Source organism: Tasmannia lanceolata, unplaced genomic scaffold (genome assembly GCF_043159265.1).
Source record: "Tasmannia lanceolata isolate RefF3 unplaced genomic scaffold, GAP_Taslan_0.1 ptg000019l, whole genome shotgun sequence".
In the NCBI taxonomy this organism is placed as follows: Eukaryota; Viridiplantae; Streptophyta; class Magnoliopsida; order Canellales; family Winteraceae; genus Tasmannia; species Tasmannia lanceolata.
The window spans coordinates 24,449,706-24,471,920 of NW_027518696.1; the positions used below are offsets into that span (position 1 = coordinate 24,449,706).

Consider the following 22,215-nt stretch of genomic DNA (forward strand, 5'->3'; position numbering starts at 1 on the left):
CCCTGAAAGTCCTTTGGTGCATGGTGTTATTTCCTTTGCTTCTAAAGTTGTTAATTGGAAATTTCGATTTCTCTCAAAGCTCAAATCATCGTATCTCTCTGAATCCATTTGAAAATAATATTTTCTCTTTCAGCATCATACAAATGGGATGTCTCATTTCCTTGGAATCTGTACAAATACGGTATTCCATTCTCTCCGAGTCCATACGACTATGGTCTTTTGTTCTCTTTGAGCGTCATACAACTATGATGTCTCATTTCCTTGGAATCCGTATAAATACGGTATTTCATTCTCTTCAAGTCCATACAACTATGGTCTTTTATTCTCTTTGAGCATCGCACAAAGGTGATATCTCATTTCCTTGGAATCCGTACAAATACGGTATTTCATTCTCTCCGAGTCCATACGACTATGGTCTCTTATTCTCTTTGAGCATCACACAAATGCGATGTCTCATTTCCTTGGAATCCGTACAAATACGGTATTTCATTCTCTTCGAGTCCATACAACTATGGTCTTTTATTCCCTTTGAACATCATCCAACTATGATGTCTCATTTCCTTGGAATCCGTATAAATACGGTATTTCATTCTCTTCAAGTCCATACAACTATGGTCTTTTATTCCCTTTGAACATCATACAACTATGATGTCTCATTTCCTTGGAATCCATATAAATACGGTATTTCTTTCTCTTCAAGTCCATACAACTATGGTCTTTTATTCTCTTTGATCATCGCACAAATGTGATATCTCATTCCCTTGGAATCCGTACAAATACGGTATTTCATTCTCTTCGAGTCCATACAACTATGGTCTCTTATTCTCTTTGAGCATCACACAAATGTGATATCTCATTTCCTTGGAATCCGTATAAAGATGGTATTCCATTCTCTTCGAGACCATACAACTATGGTCTCTTATTCCTTTTGAGCATCACACAAATGTGATGTCTCATTTCCTTGGAATCCGTATAAATACGTTATTTCATCTTATCCAAGCCCATTCAAAAATAATGCTTCATTTTCTTCAAAAATCTTTCGAAAGTCATCTGTTATTCTAAAACCATTCGAAAATGGCGTCTAGTTTCCTCGGAAACCGTTCAAAAACGGTATTCCTTTCCCTCCGAATATCCGTTTGAAAATGGTATCCCATTCTTTCATTGTCCGTTCGAAAACGGCACCGCATCGTAATCATCTTTTGTTCTGGATTCCAAGATTTCTGCACCCAGAGTAAATTTGATTCTCCGTTATTCTAAACTGCCATCTCATGGTGTTTAGAGTAAATGATTCTTGATAGACATTCCAATTCTAAGATTTCATCTAGGGTCATGCAGTATATTAGGTTGCACTGTGTTTAGGGAGTCCTTTGTTGATTAAAGCTACACAAAATGGTTTTGTCATTTTGACTTTGGTATTCGATGACTACGTCGTCTTTACCAAAGAGGGGCATCTGTAGACACCCCCATTTTGATTCGCTTTAATCAACAAAGAAGTTAGTGTTTCGCTGTCAGTTTGTCAGTATTCTCCATTTCGGTGTCCGTCCCCTATGTTTTCTCGATCTTTTCGGTTATTTCTGTCATGTTTTACGTCGTCCTGATAATTGTTGAGAGGGGTTGCTCACAAGATTTAAAGCAAGAGAGAATTTGGACCCGTTCGGTGGGCCCGCATTGAGCATTTGTTTAAGATTGGGATTCAAAAATGAGTGGCCCGCTAAATATGCGTGGGGCCCACCCAAAGCGATTCAATTTTATTCTTCCGGGTCCATATTTAAAAGGGAAAAGATTTGTGGGGCACCAATTAATCAATATGGAGGCAATTTGAAGAGTATGATCTATTTATATTGAAGCCCATTAGTTGAGTGGTTAAGATCGTCTCATGGAAATGATTTTTTGGGCAACCATTCTACATCTTGGTCTCTTGATTAGACGGTTCGGATCATGTTATCAAGACAATGTACCCCACATTGTTCTTATTAAATATGGGTGGTGAGCTTATGGCTTTTCATGTCGTAACCCGGCAATTGGAGGGTTTGAATCATCCGAGGGAAATATTTTGGGACGCAATTTATGTGGGCCCATCAATGGATGGTTGGACTATCTTATGGGAAAGCAATTTGAGAAGTTCCAAGTGGGCAATGATACAACCAATCTATCGTCTCATTAAATGAATGGTCTGGAAATGAATTGGGAACGCAATCAATTTACATCATGGCATGCTAAATGGACGGTGGGGATCAACTTACATCGCGGACCACATTTCTATTGGTCCATCCCTCCATATTGGAAAGTAGTTCTCGTAAAAGATTTTCTATAAAGCCAGTTTTGTTAATGAGGTACACAAAGAAAGTCACGATTGATAAATCCCTCTTCCATATGTATTTAGTTTTGGGAAATACTTGGCCCATATTAGAAATAATACTCAGCAGCCTTCTTTTTTTGTTGGGAAATCAATTCCAAATTCTTGCCCCGATTAGATGGCAATAATGTTAAAAGTGGCAAGAGGGATCTCTCAAAAGGTGTTTTCTTTTTGGGACAACCCACGTATAGAGAAGGTAGGGGGAGGAGATAGAAAGGTCGGTTTTTTTTTTGGGTTGTGGGGAAAAAACCTTGGTTCGATCTCTCAAATACCCATCACCCTCGTTGATCCATTCCCCCTTCCAACCCTCGGTTTCATCCCAACATCCCTCCCATTCGGCCATAGCCCATATCCATCTCCCCTTACCCTCTCCCTCACTCTCTCCATCTGTTTCTTCCTATCCCTCTCATCTTCCAACTCCCCTCGCCACTCCCCACGGCTCTCTTATCTCTCGATGAAAAGGAAGATATACGGCTCTCTGTTTTGGATGGAGAGAAGAACAGCTTTGTGAAAAAAAGAAAAAAGAAAAAGAAAAAACATGATTCAACATAGTGGCAACTCTGATAATCATCTCAAAACAGAGGCTCGGTTTTGGCTTGCAACAGCAGCTCTGTGGAGAGGGGAGAATATCCGGTTCTCTGTTTCTATTTCTTGATCCCTCTCGTCACTCTCTTCCTTACCCTCCTTGCCAATCTCCATCTCCCCATCACTCTTTATCTCTCTCTCTCTCTCTCTCTCTCTCTCTCTCTCTCTCTCTCTCTCTCTCTCTCTCTCTCTCTAACCATATCTCACACTCTCATTCTCCCTTTACCTCTTTCATGCACGTTTTTTTCTATAAAAAAAAAAGAACGAAAAAACAACAGAGTATTCTACACTCTGTTTTTTTTTTGTTTTGTTTTTTTTCTCTCACACTCTCACACTCTCACAGTTGTGTCTCACTTTCTCTATCCATCTCACTCTATCTAGTCCTCTCTATCTGTCACTCGGCCTATCTCCGATCCCTCCTCACTCTCTCACGATTCAATCACAACCTCTCGGTCTCATTCACTCCCTTTCTCTTTATCTCTCTGTGTCTTTATGTATTTCACTCTATCTCTCGAATTCATCTCTCTCACTATCGTCATATCTATCTCTATCTCTCTCTATATCACACTCACTCCCATCCCCATATCCATCTCACTCACAAACTCTCTATTTCTCACACTCTCTCTCTACAGTGAGGAAAAACAAAGAACGAAATAAAGAAACAAAGAAAAAAGAAGAATAAAAGCGGAGCGAATTGCACGTCGGCGAGATTTTTCGAAATTTTCGGCTCTTGGATTGGGCGAGGATCTCGACTACAGGTAGGTACACGATTCTCAGATTTTTCCAGGATTGTTTGGTATCTTTTATGTATTTTGCATGATTTTTAAGCATTTAATTGAATTTAATTCAATATTATATGTGTGAGCTAAAAATCATGATCTGCAAGATTGTTTCAATTCCGATTCGTCCCGAAATTTAATACAATGATCTATTTAAATAGAGTAAAATAACCATGGGATCGGATCGGACATTGAATCAAAGGGTTTTGAAAATTTTAGTGAAGAGTGGAATTTTATTTAAAATAATAGCTCAGAAATTACGAAATTCGAAAAAATAGCCATCTCAGGATGATCTATTTTTTGGAATTTTAAAATTTTCTTGTGTTCGTCATATCAGAACAAGATTAAATGATGTTTTCCGGAGTCGTAATTTCTCGAAAATCCTGTTTTAAAAATAGAAAACTCTTCAAAAATATCTTTTCGACGAAGAAAAATAAAATATATACTAAACAGATTCCAAAAATAATGAAATTTTGTGGGAAAATAATATGATGCTGATACATTCTACCATGCATTTTTGAGAATTTTTGGATTTTGTTTGGTATATTAGTTTATGCTTTCTTTGAAAATTATCAGATTTTGGGAGACTTTTTAATGACATCAGATCACAGATAAAATTGTGAAAAGTTTTACAGTAGTCCTATATTCCATATTTCTTGTTGCTGTAAAAGTTTCAAGTGCTTTGGATCTTGTTTCATATGAGATGTAGTGTTAATTCATAATCTAGGCTGAAAATTAAACAATTCGAAATTGATAGTAAATAGTTTTTACAATTCATGAAAATCTCACATAATGCTATATTTACTCTTATCTTATTTCTGTAGAAATTTCATTGAATTTAGATTTCTATTTCTAGTAGTTTTTGTGTTATTTTTGCAATCTGGCCAATTAATGGTTAAATCAAAATTAAATATGAGCTTAATGTAAAAATCTGTAAAAATCTTTCAGTAAGCTACATTTCATCATATCTTGCTGCTGTAGAAGTTTCAACTCATTTTGAATTCGTTTACAACGGTTTCACTTGTAAAATCACTCATATGTTTAAAATTGATAAAATTCATTGAAAATCCGAAATTAATTGAAAATCATCTGAAAATCTCTAAAGAACCTTAAATCTCTGTCACATATTAACTCCTTAATCCATTAAAACAAAAATTTTAGGATCTTTAGATTTCCCTGGAAAAATGGCCAGTGCATCCATAATCGTAGCCCAATTGCACTCGATCTTTGACAATTTGAATATTTAAGCTATAGCGTGTTGTTGGCTCCGAGGTTCACTGTCCACGGAAATCCTGAGATATGCCAGGCAATAAGATGCTATAACCTAAGTATTAAATTGCACAAGGAAAGAGCGCACGATTCCCTTCCTTTGATGCCATTCGAGGCCGAAATTGGTGAACCCTAGAACCATTGGTATTCCTTAAATGTCCAGAAACTGAAAATCCTTGAAATCTGAAATTCATTAACTTCAAGAGCTGAAATCGATTCATCTCGTGTCTTTCGGAACCGTTGGATTACGGTTTCTGTCATAAGAACTCTTAGAGCCTAATTTAGGAACACTGGTGTCGTGTCTTGTCCTAAGTTTTAGGGAGTCTTAGGTTTTAGGGAGTCCTAGAGTTAGGAGTCCAGCCTCATCACGTACGTTTGCTATGGATAGCAACCGTGCCATAGGTCTAGTTACACTAGTCACTCAATCTTTCCCTAGGACAAGCCTAGTAAACTAGGATGTAAGCTAACCTGCATTAGTCTAAGGAACAACTTGCATTTAAATAAGAATCATATAGAATCTTAGATGAAATCCTAGGATAATAAAATCCTCAACTTGAATTAAATAACTCCTCTTAAAACTGTTGAAACAGTCAAATCCGTCTAGGTCGGTGTCTTAGTTGAGTTAGGCATATGTAGCTTAGCTTAGGTGCACCGAACTACGTCGACTCTGATCCCAGAGAGGCTTGGGTACGTAGGCAGCTTGGATGTCTGATGGCATACCAACCGCGAGTCGGCTCCACAACAAATTGTGGGGTTTTGTATATTAATTTTCTTGTAAATGCTTAATTAGATCACTTAGGACTTCTCATGAAATTAGAATTTTAGGAGAACTTTCACTTAGATTGAATCCAGACAAATTAAGAAATCAAGATACACATTTAGGATTCACACTGAAATTAGATCATAGGATGCATGTCACATAGTTCGCACACTAACAAAGAGTTGAATGAGTCATTTAAAATAAATTTAAAAGATTTAACTTTTGGAATTGAAGACCGATTATCGGGCAGGAATGGTGCATGTGGTGGATAACTCCCTATACCTTCCATTCTTGTAACCAGGTAGCGAGTCTAGATTTCTGGTTAATTATGGGTCCTAGATCCCACATCTAGGTGGCGACTCTGTCAGTCTCTTTCCTGTGGAATTCAGATTGCCTTAGTGATCCCAAGTTCACATAAAAGATGAGTTAAAATCAATCATAAAATGCACACGCCAATCGCGTGGGTACGAGAGACCAAGAGAGAGCGTGGAGGCTCGCGCCCCACCCCTCTCGCGGAATCGGGTCCCACAGAGAGACAAAGCATTCTTCAAAGAAATCAATCCAAATCCATCAATTCAAATCAATCAATCAATCAATCAAAACCAGGAGATTATCAATCTTTTCATAAGAATTTTACTCCTCAATCAAGTTCTCGGCTTGTTACTGCGTGAAGGTTCCGCATAACAAAGCTTTTCCTTTTGATTAGTGCGCGAGAGTTCTGCCTAATTAAAATTCTCATTTTTGTTACTGTGTGAGAGTTCCACATAACAAAAATTTTCTGCTTGTTACTGCGTGAGGATTCTGCATAACTAAGTTTTCCCTTTTGATTAGTACGTGAGGGTTCCGCCTAATTAAAATTTTCTCTTTTTGTTACTCTATGAGGGTTCCACATAACAAAATTTTCCTGCTTGTTACTGCGTGAGGGTTCCGCATAACTAAGCTTTCCCTTTTGATTAGTGCGTGAGGGTTCCGTCTAATTAAAATTCCCCTTTTTTGTTACTGTATGAGGGTTCCACATAACAAAAAAATTTCTGCTTGTTACTGCGTGAGGGTTCCGCATAACTAAGCTTTCCCTTTTGTTACTGTGTGAGAATTCCACATAACAAATTTTTCCTTGCATGTTATTGCGTGAGGGTTCCGCATAACAAAGCTTTCCCTTTTGATTAGTGCGTGAGGGTTCTGCCTAATTAAAATTTTCCCTTTTGTTACTGTGTGAGGGTTCCACATAACAAATTTTTCTTGCTTGTTATTGCGTGAAGGTTCCGCATAACAGAGCTTACCTGTAGTTGGTCTGTGAAGGTTCCACTTAACTATTTTCCCTTTTGTTAGCGTGTGAAGGTTTCACCTAACCAAATCTCCCGTTTGTTAGTGCGCTAAGGTCCCGCCTAACTAAAAATTCCTTTTTCAGGGTGTGAAGATTCCGCCTGATTACTCCAGCCTCATTTTCAGTGTGTGTGGGCTCCGCCTGATTGTTCAAAGTCTAAATTGCCATTTAATAAAAATCCAATCCCTTTTGTATCTTTTCATTTGAAATTTCGGGCCGATCAAAATGTGTTGTCTCTTCAGATTTGGCATTCGTGCGACAAGCGCCCGATGCCAAAGAGGGGCATCTGTAGACACCCCATTTTGACCGGACCCTTTTCCCCAAAATCAGATAAAATCCCGAATGTTGAGTCGAGATCCCGGACCGAATTAGCGCAAGTATCAAACCATAGGAGGGTGGCCTATCAAAGAAGGGGGTGTCAATATCAACCCATTGGCCAGTCAACGAAGGAAAAAAAATTTGTTTGGTGCCAACTATCAAAGCAAGGTTGTACTTGTATCATTTGCGAGAGGGGGTGAATTTAAACCTGAGAAGGGTGCTAGTATTAATGCCCTATAAAGACAATTGATACATTTGCTCCTTCTATTACCTAGGGACAGCCCACCCAAGTGCAAAAGTTAGTTATAAATAACCTTAAGAGAGCTGTCCAGGGTGTGAAAGGGGGAGCAAATATGTAGTCTTTCCCTAAGACCCATTTTCACCCCAAGACCACCCCTATAGGATAAAAGAATAGTCATAAATTCATCTACCAGGGTCTATCCAGGGCAAGAAGAGGGGGGCCAAATTTATCATTTTGGCTTGTCTTGCAAGCATCGAACAAAGACCATAGGATCAAAAGTGAAATGGATGGCTGAGATTAGGAGGAGGGTGGCAACCCTAGCTATAAAGTCATATATCTCGTGGGTATACAAGGGGAGCCCCATTTTCTACGAAAAAGAGCAGCAGCAGAGGGAGGGAGGGGAAGAAAGGGATTTGCAGCCACTTCATCTTCTTCTCCTTCTACCACCGCCTCCAACCACCACTTCCAAAACCGAAACCCATTTCCACCACTCCCTCTTCTTCCCAGCCACCATCATCTAAATCCAAACCCATCTTCTTCTTCATAAACCCATTCCATCCCTCCACCACCACTAACTCTGGCCGGCCACCACCTCTTTCTTCCACCACCACCATCACCATTTCCACTCCCCATTGCCGACCATCCCTATTTTTCTTTCCTTCTTGAAACCCATCTCACACCTTCATCTTCTCCAACCGATCGTGGAAACCCATTTCAAAAATCTCTACCCTCGCCTCTTCTATTCTCTATAGAACCACCACCATCCTCCATTTCACCACCACCATCCTCCATTTCACCACCACCATTAAACCCGTTTTTCCTTTTCATCTAAAAACCAAAAAAAAAAAAAAAAAAACAGAGCGAGAGTAGAGAGGAGGAAGAGAATTCACTCTCCCCAACTTCGTCTTCTCCGGCCTCTCTTTAATCTCCGACCACCTTCAACCACCTTCTCTGACCACCTTCAACCTCTTTCACCTTCCAAAACCATCTCTTTCACCTCTGCCATTAATCCATCTCAGCCACAATTTTCCTACCTCAAACCCATTTCCATTTCCATCATCTCCCCCACCTTGGTAACCTAACCTCCATCACCATTACCATCTCTGTAAATCATCCCCTCCTTCAAACCCATTAATTCCGGTCGTTCCCTTGCCGGAATCTGACGACCCACCATCTCAAACCCACATCAACCTCAATCGTACCCTCATTCTTGTCTCCACCCTATTCCGGTCACTACCTCCGGTCAATCCCCCGAAATCCGACTCCCTTTTCACACCCATTTGCAGACCCCAAGGCCTCCACCTCACCTTCAACAACAGTACAAACTCCTTACATTTTATTAAGCCTCTCTCTCTCTCTCTGTGTGTCACTCTCTGGGTAGATTTTAAGAGGAAGAAGAAAGAATAGAAGAAGAGGGTTGGGCATAGAGATTGGGAGGAGTAGAGAAGAAAAAGAGGGGGTTGTGCGGCATCTTGTGAAGAGGGGTTTTTTTCTTCTATTTTGGGGTTGGGAGTGTCGGCTGAGAGAAGCCATCACCATCAGTTCTAGCGATCAACTCAGGCGAGCTCCTCCGCTGTCCCGAAACACAAATCTGGCAAGCTCCCATCAATCTCTCGGTAGCGCCATCTCGTACTCCCTCGGCAACTCTGGTAATTCTTTTATCCTTCCTTTTTTATCTATGGTCGATATGTAAATCATGCTTGGTTTGATAGTTTAGGTTCTCTGGTTGGTCCTAATATCCAATCCAAACTTGTTGAAATTGGTTTGCCATTTCCATGGAGTGTTTGAACAGGGAGAGCTGGTGTAAATATCATAGAAGGATAGAGCTGTACCAATATCCTTTCATTAGGCTTCGGTCATTGCACTACCTGATTTTTTATAACAACGCAAGATCAACCCATCGTCTGTTTGTTGAAGTGTTGATCTACTTCCATGTCTCTTCTTAATTTCCTAAATAACTTCATGGTATTGTAAAGGTCTTTTATACTTTGATGAAATTTGCACTCAAGGCTGCTTTCAACCTTCCATAGTAATAAATACCGTTCTCTAGTTATTTACCAAAGGAGACTACTTCATAGAGTATAGGAAAGAGCACCCAATTGAGTGATTTGGCTACTTGGAACACAAAAGATTAGACCGCATTGTGTCGTAAATGGTATTGGAGCGAAAGTTCGCTCTCTTCTGTTGACCCTATGTCAAAATGCTATCAGAACTTCCTTGCATGTCTGGATTTACATATGTACAAGCCTTCCTCTTGTTTTGGATTTTCATGGATGCGGCTTATCAGTTTACACATTTTGTGCCCTTCAATTTGAAGCTATGTGAGTGTATCCTTAGTAATATGTTCATGTACATGTGGGATTTGGATATTAAATCATTGGATTTCTAGGTAATTGCTCTTCGAGTGAAGCTGCTTTAACAATGCAACTACTCTCTTGGTCCCAGTTCACATTCCTGCGGTCATTTGGAAATGCAATTTGGGTTGGGTCTTAAGCAGTCATCAAAATAAGGTGGCAATTGTATTAATACTCTGACCTGCTGCTACAGCTGCTACTCTGTTTTAATCATTGCCTAGGTTGCGGTGGCTGTATCCTTCCCCTAATCTTTTTGTGAGGAATATTATGGCAAAGGACAAGCCTAGTTCTATGCATCTATTAGAAGTAATGGTGTTATGTCAGTGCTGTTTTGCTGTTGCTCAGCTGAAGCATGATCGAATTTTGGTAGCAACTCGAATTAATTAGCCATTATCTTCAACTCTAGGTCGACTTTCTCCGCGTTTAGCGTTTGGATAAATGTTTGCATCTTAGATATCTTGGGAAGTAATGTTTATTTGGTTATCACTTTATGCATGCATGCATCACCCTATCGATTTACTCTTTTCATTGAAATCAGATGTTAGTTTGAGTGTATTAGCTCCTCTCATTTTTTGAAATACAGTATATGTTTTGCATGATAAAAACATCCCAATGTCAAGTAATCTTCTAGAGATGGGGATCAAGGTGAATGCTCATTCATTCGGTTTAGAGAGTCGGTGTAGTTATCAAAAGAGAGCAATACTCACTTTAGATTTCCCAACAGTGGCCTCGCCACGACTTGGTGGTTACACCCAAATCTGTTCATCTTCTTCGTAGCGTGTTTGTCTCATAGCATAATTGGATTAGTTCTTAAGAATTGCAGGAGCTTGATTAACAAAAGTTTTCTCTTTTGAATCTGGGTTCTGTTTCGGGGTCTTAGAAATTCCTCTTGTTATCAAGATCTTCATTGGAATTTAGGGTGGCCATCAGCATTTGATTTTTGTCATCGGTTTTCGGGAATTGCCTCTCAGGTTTCGGCGATGACGGAATGTCTCTTGAGCCACTCCTCTGCCTTTCATGTCCCTCTTCTTATATCGTCACTTCTCATAGGGCTTAGGGGTTTCCTCTCCTTCGTGATCGTTATTTTTGACAGGGTTCGGGGTTCCTTCTTCTTCGGGTTCACTCTCCTTACTTTTCTAGGGATCCTACTGAAGCTTCGGGATTCCATCGATTATAGGGGCGTTCCCTCGAGTTTCTTCTTCATCCAGAGTCATTCTCCTTATGTTCCTCGAGATCCTTTTCGAGCTTCAGGATTCTCTCGATTACAGGAACACTCGTCGGGTTTAGGCGATGACGGACGGCAACCTCTTGAGCCAAAATCCCATTTCAATCAAAAAGGATAAAAATACATAAAAATACAAAACAATAAAAATCCAAAAACATAAAAAAAAAACACTCAAAGCGTATTTCGAAAAGCTGTTTCGAACTATGTTGGCTTGATCCCTATCCACAGGGTACATAGGCAGCTTGGGACCGGTATCTCAAGTTCAGTCAAAATTTTCAATAAAATCATTTAAACCCTTCAAAAAATCATTCAAACATCCAAAAACCTTTCAAACCTTTCACAACAAAAATCAAAATGGGCAAGGATGGTGATTGCCAGGTCATTCGGAGCCCTCTTTTCATTCCATTTCAAATCTTGATCGTGGTTTTTCGATTTTTATCGATTTTCTGACGTTTTATCATGTTTTGGGATGGGTGACGACGTAGCGTGGCCCCTTCATAGGGATTGTCCTTGCTGAGCCCAACGATAGGCTATGACGACTGCGGGACTTGTCCGATCTTTAGCGGATCAAGATCACCGAGCTCGATTCCTTTAGAATCGCTCCCTAAGTCTATCGTATGTCCCATTTTCTTTTTCCTGGCATATTGGGTTTACGTATACCGTCGATTTTCTGATTCCTTTCTTTCCTTGCATCTTTTAGCTTATCGGGTGTTTGTCTTTGATTCCTTGTGTGTTTACTTCCAGCTTGCTTATTCCTTGTGTGTTTAGTTTCTCATGCTTATTTACAGGCTCAGTCGTAACATTTATCTGCTTACTTATCATGATCATATGCTTAGCTGTAGATATTTACTGATTTCCCGCTTATCATATCTGCTATATTACCTGCTTAGCTGTAGTTGTGCATGCGGATGTTACTGCTTTCCTAGATGTGATGGGTTAAGAGTAGATGCAGTGAGTTAGGATTTGGATGTTTATTTTCATTTGCCCATCCCCGGGTCGTGCATTGTTAGATAGACATTTTCTCGGGGATAGTCGTTCCCATTTCATCTGATTTTCACCCAAAACTCTTCAAACTTAATAATAAATGGCATAAGAGACCAGGTGCTTGCACTTGGGCGAATTGGGGGCGCTTAACACCTTCCCCATTCGTCATCAGGCACGGACTTTTGTATCTCTGGTTATCCGTTGCAACAGAGTATTTCATGGGGTCCAGGGCCCATTTCCTTGGATGACGACTCTTCTTTGTTATAGGTACATCTTAGTTCCGGGCTAGTCCTTGAATCGAGACGTATCTCATTCATATAGCCACCCATGCTGTGAGTGGCACCATTTCGAGAGTTCCTTGGTAGAGCTCTCCTTCACATTATGGAGATCTTAGAGGATTGACGAGGATCTCGTATCCCTCGCTCACCGTCCTCGGGATCGGGGTCCACAATAATGATATGAAGATTGAGAACATCCCTGTAGTTAAGGAGTTTGCATATCTGTTTCTTAAGACCTTCCAGGTCTACCTCCGAATAGAGAAGTTGAACTTACTGTTGATTTAGCTCCTAGAACGGTGCCTTTCTCTAAGGCCCCATACCGTATGGCACCTTTGGAAATGAAAGAATTAAAAAGTCAGTTGGAAGAATTGTTAGAGAAAGGTTTTGTGCGACCCAGTGTTTCATCTTGGGGAGCACTAGTTCTGTTCGTTAAGAAGAAAGATGGAAGTATGAGGTTATGAATAGATTACAGAGAATTGAACAAGATTACCATAAAGAACAAATATCTGCTTCCACGGATAGATGATTTTTTTGATCAATTGTAAGGGGCATGTGTGTTTTCCAAGATCAACCTTCGATCGAGATATCATCAGTTAAGAATCAAATCAGAAGACGGCCTTCCGAACTCGGTATGGCCATTATGAGTTTCTCGTTATGCCGTTTGGATTAACCAATCCCCCGGCAGCCTTTATGGACCCGATGAACAGGATATTCAGACCATTATTAGATCAGTTCATGGTTGTGTTCATCGACGACATTCTGGTATACTCTAAGAGAAAGGTCTGACCACGAGTATCACCTCAGAGATGTTTTAGAAACCTTAAGAAAAGAGAAGCTATGTGGGAAACTGAAGGAGTGTGAAATCTGGCTCGACTCAATCTCCTTTTTGGGTCATATTGTCTCTAAGGACGAAGTATCTGTAGACCCAAAGAAGATTGAGGCAGTAACGTTATGGAATAGACCGAATAATGTTCCTGAAATTTGTAGTTTTCTGGGTTTGGCGGGTTATTACCGCCGCTTTGTTCAAGACTTTTCGCATATAGCTGCCCCTTTGACCCGCTTGACATGGAAAGGGACAAAGTTTGTTTGGTCTGAGGATTGTGAAAAGAACTTTCAAGAATTGAAACAAAGGCTGGTTTCTGATCCCATACTAACCTTGCCTGTTAGCGGAATGGGATTTGTAATTTACAGTGATGCCTCGAAGAAAGACTTAGGCTATGTGTTAATGCAGAATGACAAAGTGATTGAGTATGTTTCACACCAGTTGAAACCTTATGAAGAGAACTATCCAACTCATGATTTGGATTTGACAGCCGTTGTGTTTGCTCTGAAAATTTGGAGGCATTATCTGTATGGAGAGCCTTGTGGGATCTTCACTGATCATAAGAGCCTGAAATATATTTTTACTCAGAAAGAATTGAATATGAGAAAGAGGCATTGGTTAGAACTATTGAAGGACTACGACTTGACCATAAGCTCTCACCCTGGCAAGGCTAACGTGGTAGCTGATGCTCTAAGTCGAAAGTCGTCTATAAATCTGGCAACTTCGATTACTTCTCAGAGGTACATTTTGGAAGACCTTCGAAGAACAGAAATAGAAATTCGTGGTCCAGACTTTGGGGTAGGGATGGCAGCACTCCAAGTACGGCCCACATTGCAAGAAAGAATCAGGATAGCTCAGGAATCCGATCCAGAACTTTGTAAAATCAGAAATAAGTTTGAAGAAGGATCTGAATCTAAATTCCAAATTCACAATGGCGGGACCTTGATGTTTGGTAACCGCATTTGTGTTCCGAATTACTCTATTTTTAAAAATGAAATTTTGAAGGAAACGCATAATTCGCATTATTCTGTACACCCTGGAGGTACAAAAGTGTATAAGGACTTAAAAGGGAATTTCTGGTGGAATAATATGAAAAGAGAAATAGCTCAGTATGTATCTCAATGTCTGACTTGTTAGGTGATTAAGGCAGAACATCAGAGGCCACCCGGAACACTGCAACCACTTCCTATCCCAGAATGGAAGTGGGAGGAGATTATGATGGACTTTGTCTCGGCTTTACCTGTACTCCCACAGGCAATGATTCCGCGTGGGTAATTGTGAATAGATTGACAAAGACAACTCATTTCATACCTATCAGAACTGGCCTGACACCTGAAAGGCTGGCCCAATTGTATGTTGATCAGATAGTTAAGTATCATGGTGTGCCTAGAGTCATTGTATCTGATAGAGGCACCCGCTTTGTATCTCAGTTTTGGAACAGTTTGCATTCAGCAATGGGAACTTCCCTTAAGTTCAGTACTGCTTTTCATCCTCAGACAAATGGACAATCAGAAAGAACCATTCAAATTTTAGAAGATATGCTCAGAGCTTGTGTTATGGATTTGAAAGGATCTTGGGATGACCATCTTCCCTTGATTGAATTCTCTTACAATAACAGTTATCAGGCCAGTATTCAGATGGCACCATTTGAAGCCCTCTATGTGAGGAGATGTAGATCACCTATATGTTGGGATGATGTAGGCGAAAGAAGACTCTTAGGCCCGAATTTGGTTCAGCAAGCTGTGGATAAAATTAAGTTGATTAGAGAGCATCTTCGCACGGCACAAAGTCGACAGAAGAGCTATGTAGATGTTAGACGAAGGGTATTAGAATTTGAGATCGGCGATAAGGTACTTTTGAAGGTATCACCCGCCAAGGGTGTGATACGGTTTGGAGTTAGAGGAAAACTGAGCCCAAGATTTGTGGGACCATATGAAATATTAGAAAATATTGGAAAAGTGGCTTATCGACTGGCTTTACCTCCATCGCTGGAGTGCACAACGTGTTTCATGTGTCTATGTTACGAAAGTACGTAGCAGATCCAAACCATGTGAAAGAATTGGAACCTTTGAATCTAAGAGAAGATTTATCATTTGAAGAACAACCTGTCCGTATTGTGGATCGTAAGGACAAGTTCTCAGGCGAAGGACTATTCCATATGTGAAAGTTCAGTGGCGCAATCACTCAGAACGTGAAGCCACCTGGGAGCTGGAGGAGAAAATGAGATCGAAATATCCGTTTTTGTTTGGAAATTCAGGTACGTGATAAGTAAATTTCGAGGACGAAATTTTTGGAAGGAGGGTAGAATGTAAATAGCCAAAAATACCCCCCTTTAAATTTTCGGCCCCCTCTTTTAAAGAGGGGCGATTTTGTCTGTTTGTATTTGACTCTGATTACGGCTTCCTAAGAAAGCCTATAAATATATCGCTTCGTGGCTAAACAAACCCTAAACGTTTTGTTCAGTCCTAGATAAAGAAATCAAAGGAAGAGAATGAGAAGATCAAGGAGATCGCAATCTTAGAACCTTCGACCATGAATCCAAGTAAGAACTTTGAGTATTCTTCGTTTGATACAAACTAAAAATAAGATTGATAGATTTTGATAAAGTTTAAATCGATTAGAATTTGGTGTATGATTGATCTAAGGGATGAATTCATGGATCCCTAAGAGAACTTTGATTTTAGAAATATGGTTAGGATTCAAATCGATCCTTAAAAAGATTCGATTAATTTTTTATAATTAGATCTGAGAATTTTTTAGCTTGAAATTGGATTAGATGGATTCCTTTTGTCGATGTGAGTCCAACGAATCCAACCATGCGCGAATCGGATGTCAAACGAAAGAGTTATGACCGTTTTAATGTCAATAATAGTGAAAAATCGCGTTTCGGGGAAAAATTGGGTCCGCACATGGGGCGGACGTCCGGCAAAAATGGCGGACATCCATCTGTACCTAGTTGGGTAAACCGGGAGATTCCCGGACATCCGGAAAGTTCCTGGACGTCCGGCGCGACAGTTTTTCCCCTGGTAGTTCAAACTTCGAAAATTCATAACTTATTCGTTTCTCGTCCGTTTTTTACGCTCTTATACTCTACGGATATGCCGGAAACGAGTACTTTCTGTTAAAAATAGTTTCAAAAAGGTTTGGAGACTCTTAAATGATGAAAATTTTAAAAATAATAACAGAACCTTAGGACGGTTTACCGATTCGTTTCCGAAGAGGCACCAAAGGGTGTCTTGTGTTAGTATGAGGACATAATATCCGATAGGAGTGAAATTAATAATGAAACTCATGGAGAATATCCATATTCTTAATTACAGGTAAATAAGGTGATTAAGAAAAAGAAAAAAATTTCGTCATTAAGGTACGTAATAACGTACTATTTTGGGTATTTGTAAACCCTCTTCACTCTTAATCACTGTTGACTTTGGAAACCTGTATTGATACCTTTGAACTTCTGAATTAGCCTTGGTCCAGCATGCCTATTTCTGTTTGGCCTATCTAGTGTTTTACCACTACTATTCTGAACCTTAGAAATAACTGTTATGAATATCTGTTATGAACTTCGAACCATTGAAACTATCAGTTTGAATTTTGAATACTTAGAACTATTTGAATATGAACCTTGAACACTTCTGTGGATGCTTGGATTATTTCTGGACACTGCCATATGGGAGTAAAACAATTGCCAACTCTGGACCCACCGTGGGGGTAGTACCCTGGAACTTCTGGCCCGTCAGTGGGATAAAACCCTGGCCCTGTCGACTTGTATCTGAACTTGAGGAACTACTTCCAACACCGTGGACTGTCAGTGTATAAGCAATAACATGTCTTCTGGACCATGCCGATGACTCTGAAGTGTATTTGAATTCTGAAAACCTTTGACTTTGAACATAACTCAGTCATTGAATTGCCTTGCTGCACTTTTGATTTAGAACCTTATTTGACATGCACTTGTATCTGCTTTGTGCTTGTTGATTCAGTTGAGACCTCAGTATTCAGCTTTGATTATGTTATCTGAACCATATTGAACCTTGGCATGCGTAGACTGTACTTAGAGTAGTGCTTTATTATGTACTGAGATTTTCAGCTGACTGTGGCTATATGATATTTTCAGGTCTTGACCCTCGTGAGGTTAACGAGAAACATGACGCTTAGCTTTGGATTTGCACTTTGGTTCAGAGATTAGTGTAGCTTTTTCAGTTTATTAGGAAGTGAGTACTTTGAATAAGATGTAAAGACTTTACTATTTTATTTTGCTTTGACTCTGGGGAGAGATGAAATTTGATTTGACTTTGATGGGTCCGCATCAATTGAACTTTAGTATATTTTAGTTATGAAATGCCAGATTATTTCTGTTATTGCTTTGTAGGCTTGTACATTTGTGGGACTTGTCTTGTAGGTGTACGGCGCTGCCACGTCCTACGCCCAGGGTGGGATTTGGGGCGTGACAGTGGGGCCAACAGTTTATAACCAAGCCTAGCATGTATGGGGGCCACCATTTACACCTATGTTTGATGTGGTGAGCGTTCATCTATACCCATGCAGAGGCTGTTGCCTACCATTTTTACATCTCATGTTAATGATGGAATCCGACGATTTACACATGTTTTTTTTTTACGGGATGGGGCCTGCCATTTTAAACCTCAGGTTTGGTGGGTGGGGCCACCATCTCTACCCAAACCGATGCATAGGTTGGAGCCCATCATTTTGCCCCTAATGTTATTCATGATGTGGGGTACGGTCCACCATCTTGATCCAAACCTATGTATTAGGGTGGGACCCACCCTTTTACACCTCATGCTTTGATAGTGTGGGACACATCATTTTACCCCGTGCAGGGCTTGGGCCCATAATACTAGTACATGGGATTTTCTAGCGACCATCGCAGAAGGCATTTTGTGGATGGCTGTCGCATGTGAGAGCAGCCACCTCAGATGAATTAAATGAATAAGACAAAATCTGCTGAAAATTGAGCCTGTGTGGCTGCTCTCAAATGCAACAGCCCATCCCCGAAATACATTCTTGGTCGCTAGCAAATCCCCCAGTACATATATATCGTTTTTTAAGATTGTGTATGCTCCCTCTTAGCCAGGAAGTCAAAATTCGAACCTTTCAGGTTGCCAAACGCTGCCAACTCTCTCACACCACCACCACAACCACCACCAAACCCTCAATGCAACACTCAAAGCTCATCAAAATCTTCTGGTAGGTTCAACCCACCTCTCCAAACCCATATTCTCTCTCTTCTTTACCCATTTCATTAACCCATCCATCGTTCCATCTTCCTCTTCCTTTGCCAACCCTTCATGTTATTCGCATTTTGAGAAATCCAATACAATGGCAACTTTCATCCAAGAAACACATTTAGATGATGATTCAACAATCCTCTACTCCACCACAGACTCCGCACAGTATTCCACAACCCCCTCTCTCTCTCCATTCTACCACTCTCCACCTTCCCCATCTCTTCAATCCATGGAACTATACAAACTAACTGTCAGAAATCTCTCATACAACATTCAACCCAAGAGCAAATTACCCACCTTATTCCATCACTCTTTAAACCATTGTAAGCCCATCAACATACTCGATTCGGTCTCTTTTGTCGCGAAGAGCTCGGAGATTCTCGCCATCCTTGGCCCCAGTGGCGCTGGCAAATCAACCCTTCTCCGGGTCATCTCTGGTCGGATCACGAAGACTGAATTTGATCCCAAAAGTCTATATCTTAACAACCATTCCATAACTAGTCCCAATCAGTTGCGAAAAATTTGTGGGTTCATTACTCAGGAGGACAATCTACTTCCTCTCCTCACTGTCAAGGAAACACTAATGTTCAGTGCCAAATTTAGACTAAGAGGAAAGAGTTCAAAAGAAAAAGAAGAGAAGGTCTCCCTTCTGATGCAAGAACTGGGTCTGGTTCATGTTGCCAATAGTTTTATCGGAGACGAAGAGACACGAGGGATATCAGGTGGAGAAAGGAAAAGAGTATCGATAGGGGTCGATATTATTCATGACCCACCAATTCTACTACTCGATGAGCCTACGTCAGGCCTAGACAGTAAATCAGCATTGCAAGTAATTGAGCTACTCGAATCAATGGCGAAAGCGAGGGGACGAACCATAATTCTAACCATCCACCAACCTAGTTATAGGATCCTTCAATACATCTCCACCTTCTTGGTCCTCTCTCGTGGTTCGGTCGCCTATAGCGGTAGCCTTGGTTCTCTAGAGGAAACCATAGACCAATTGGGATTCAAAATCCCAGCACAACTGAATGCTCTTGAATTCTCCTTGGAAATTATCAAATTGCTAGAGAGTTCAAATCAGTCTGAAAGTTATACGTCTGTCGAAGACATAGAATCACTTTCCTACTTGCGGTGGCTCGAAGATGGCGACGAAGAATTTCTTCAAGGCACTGTGGATAGAATGCAGTTGGGTGGCTGTTATTATTGGAGATTGTATGAGATAATTTGCCTTTGTTGTAGATTTTCAAAGACTATTTACAGGACGAAGCAGCTGTTGTTAGCGAGAACTCTTCAAGCGCTTGTTGGGGGATTGGGATTGGGTAGTGTCTATCTAAAGGTGAAGAAAAATGAGGATGGGGTGGCTGAGAGATTGGGTTTTTTCGCTTTTAGTCTTAGTTTTCTCCTTTCTTCTACTGTAGAGGCACTTCCAATCTTCTTGCAAGAGAGGCGGGTTCTGATGAGGGAAGCTTCTAGGGGTGCTTACAAGGTTTCTTCCTACATGGTTGCCAATACTCTCGTTTTTGTGCCATTCTTACTCGTCGTATCTCTGATTTTTGCCTTCCCTGTCTATTGGCTTGTCGGACTTAATCCTTCATTTGGTGCTTTCACTTTCTTTGTCTTGGTAGTTTGGCTGATTGTTCTTATGGCTAGCTCTCTAGTTCTCTTTCTAAGTTCTATCTCTCCTGACTTCATTGCTGGGAATTCTCTCATATGTGTTGTTTTGGGGGCCTTTTTCCTTTTCTCTGGCTATTTCATCCCCAAAGAGAGCATCCCCAGTTATTGGGTTTTCATGTACTATGTTTCCCTTTACAAGTATCCCTTGGATTCCCTCCTTATCAATGAATTCTGGAGTATGAGAGAGGAATGCTTCTCCTCGCAAGTGCAAGACAATTCGATATGTTTGCTTAAGGGTAGGGATGTGTTGAAGAGTAGAGGTCTAAATGCAGACAGCCGGTGGATTAATGTTGGGATTATGGTGGGCTTCTTCTTGTTCTATCGAGTTCTTTGTTGGGTTATTCTCTCTAGGAAGGCCTCCAGAACAATGCTTTGATATTGGAGCTTTTTCCATGATTAGAATGATGATGATGATCAAGAATTTTCTTAATTTTCTTTTAGTATTACCACAGAAAGATGGAAAAGTAGTGTCTTATGAATTTATCTATTAATCTCTCTTTGATGTACTCCTTTGGAAATAAATATATTGCAAGATCACATGTCTGACATATTCAAAAGACAATAAATTTATGGAGAAAATGTTAGATTCAAACCTAAATACGAGAGCCTTAAGTGAAGCTCATGTTCTTAATGTATCAATTTCGATATTGGGCATCCACAATGATATGGCCGGCATCATCATCTTGTAACCTCTGTTCTTAAGGATGGTGTCAAATTTCTTTCGTCATGAGACAGAAGGAAGAATTAGACTTCAGAGATGGAGAATGGAAGTAACTATGAACATGATTAAGAGAGTATTTAAAAGCTTCCATATGAAGCACATCACAAGAATCAAAATCTCAAACTTGCAGTCACCCTCCACAAAATGATTCAAGTTCTTGTGTTCAAGTTCAGGTAATTTAAATATATGAAGATTAAAAGATCAGTAACAAAAATTCTTTTGTTTGTTTCCTAATAAAATAGATCACTCCACCCTAAAAAAATTCTCTTGTCTGCTTAATTAACACCCTTTACTTGAAAAATAGGCATAAACTTCAATCTTAGATTGACAAAATTAATGATTTGGAGCACAAATTTAGCATTTGAGTTCTATGATGAGATCTTAGAAGCAGGAAATGTGCCTCATGGGTGCTGCTCCCGAGCTGCGATTTGGCGCTCCTTAGGAAGGAGCAACTAAGGAGCTTTTCAAACCTACTGATGATTCCATTATCTCCACACCAACTGCTCCTATTACTCCATCAGTCCCACCATCACCATCTTCCTTGCATCAAATCTCTCCAATTCTTCAAAGTACTTCATTGGAGCAAGCACAAGTATGTCTTCAGAAGGCGCAAGGAAAGATGGCACAAAAATGATATACATGAAGATGGAAATTACTACTTTTTTATGTACTTGAATTTTGAATAATATACATAAAGATGGTTAGAATTACTATTTTTTTGACGTACTTGAATTTTGAATGACATAAAAAGAAAATATTACATAAATGCTCCCATGGCGCACCCAAGCTTAGACTCTTCTAGACCCACGCTCGCCCTCGTACCCACACCCACTTTGTGCTTTTAAGGGTGAAATTAGAGACTTAATTATCATTTTATTTCTAAATGAATTTCGATGGGTTTGAATAATATATGTATGTGTCATTCGAAATTGTGTTAAATCGGTTTTGGCATGTTGAGTAAACTTAAAATATACTAGCAGTTTCGGTTTCGGTATAGGAATGCCTTTCAAAAAAAAAATATACTAGCAGTTAGGCATGTTTTTCAAACTTAGGTTGCAAAATGAGGCGTAAAAGGATTCACCTTCTGATTTAAATGTGCAAAAGAAAACACGAAAAGATAAACAGGGATTCCGGAATATATGCTATCACGACTTTGTTACCTGCAAGTGGATTGTTTGGTTTGAATATAAGTGATTCTGGATTGCAAGGCTGGATCTTTAGGAAAACCCAAAAAAACCCATGGGACTTGTGATTCAACTACCGTAGGAAATCAGA

General features: G+C 40.0%; 1 protein-coding gene across 1 annotated transcript; it reads left to right on the top strand.

Moving 5' to 3' along the window:
- Positions 1 to 18,569: 18,569 nt before the first annotated feature.
- On the top strand, positions 18,570 to 20,760 carry ABCG23 (ABC-2 type transporter family protein). Its single transcript, XM_077362850.1, has one exon. The coding sequence runs from the start codon at positions 18,637 to 18,639 to the stop codon at positions 20,593 to 20,595; it is 1,959 nt and encodes a 652-aa protein (XP_077218965.1). The 5' UTR covers positions 18,570 to 18,636; the 3' UTR covers positions 20,596 to 20,760.
- The last annotated feature ends 1,455 nt before the right edge of the window (positions 20,761 to 22,215 follow it).

Bases quoted from the DNA above. Each gene is read 5' to 3' on its own strand.
- ABCG23 (XM_077362850.1), top strand. From the start codon at position 18,637: ATGGCAACTTTCATCCAAGAAACACATTTAGATGATGATTCAACAATC.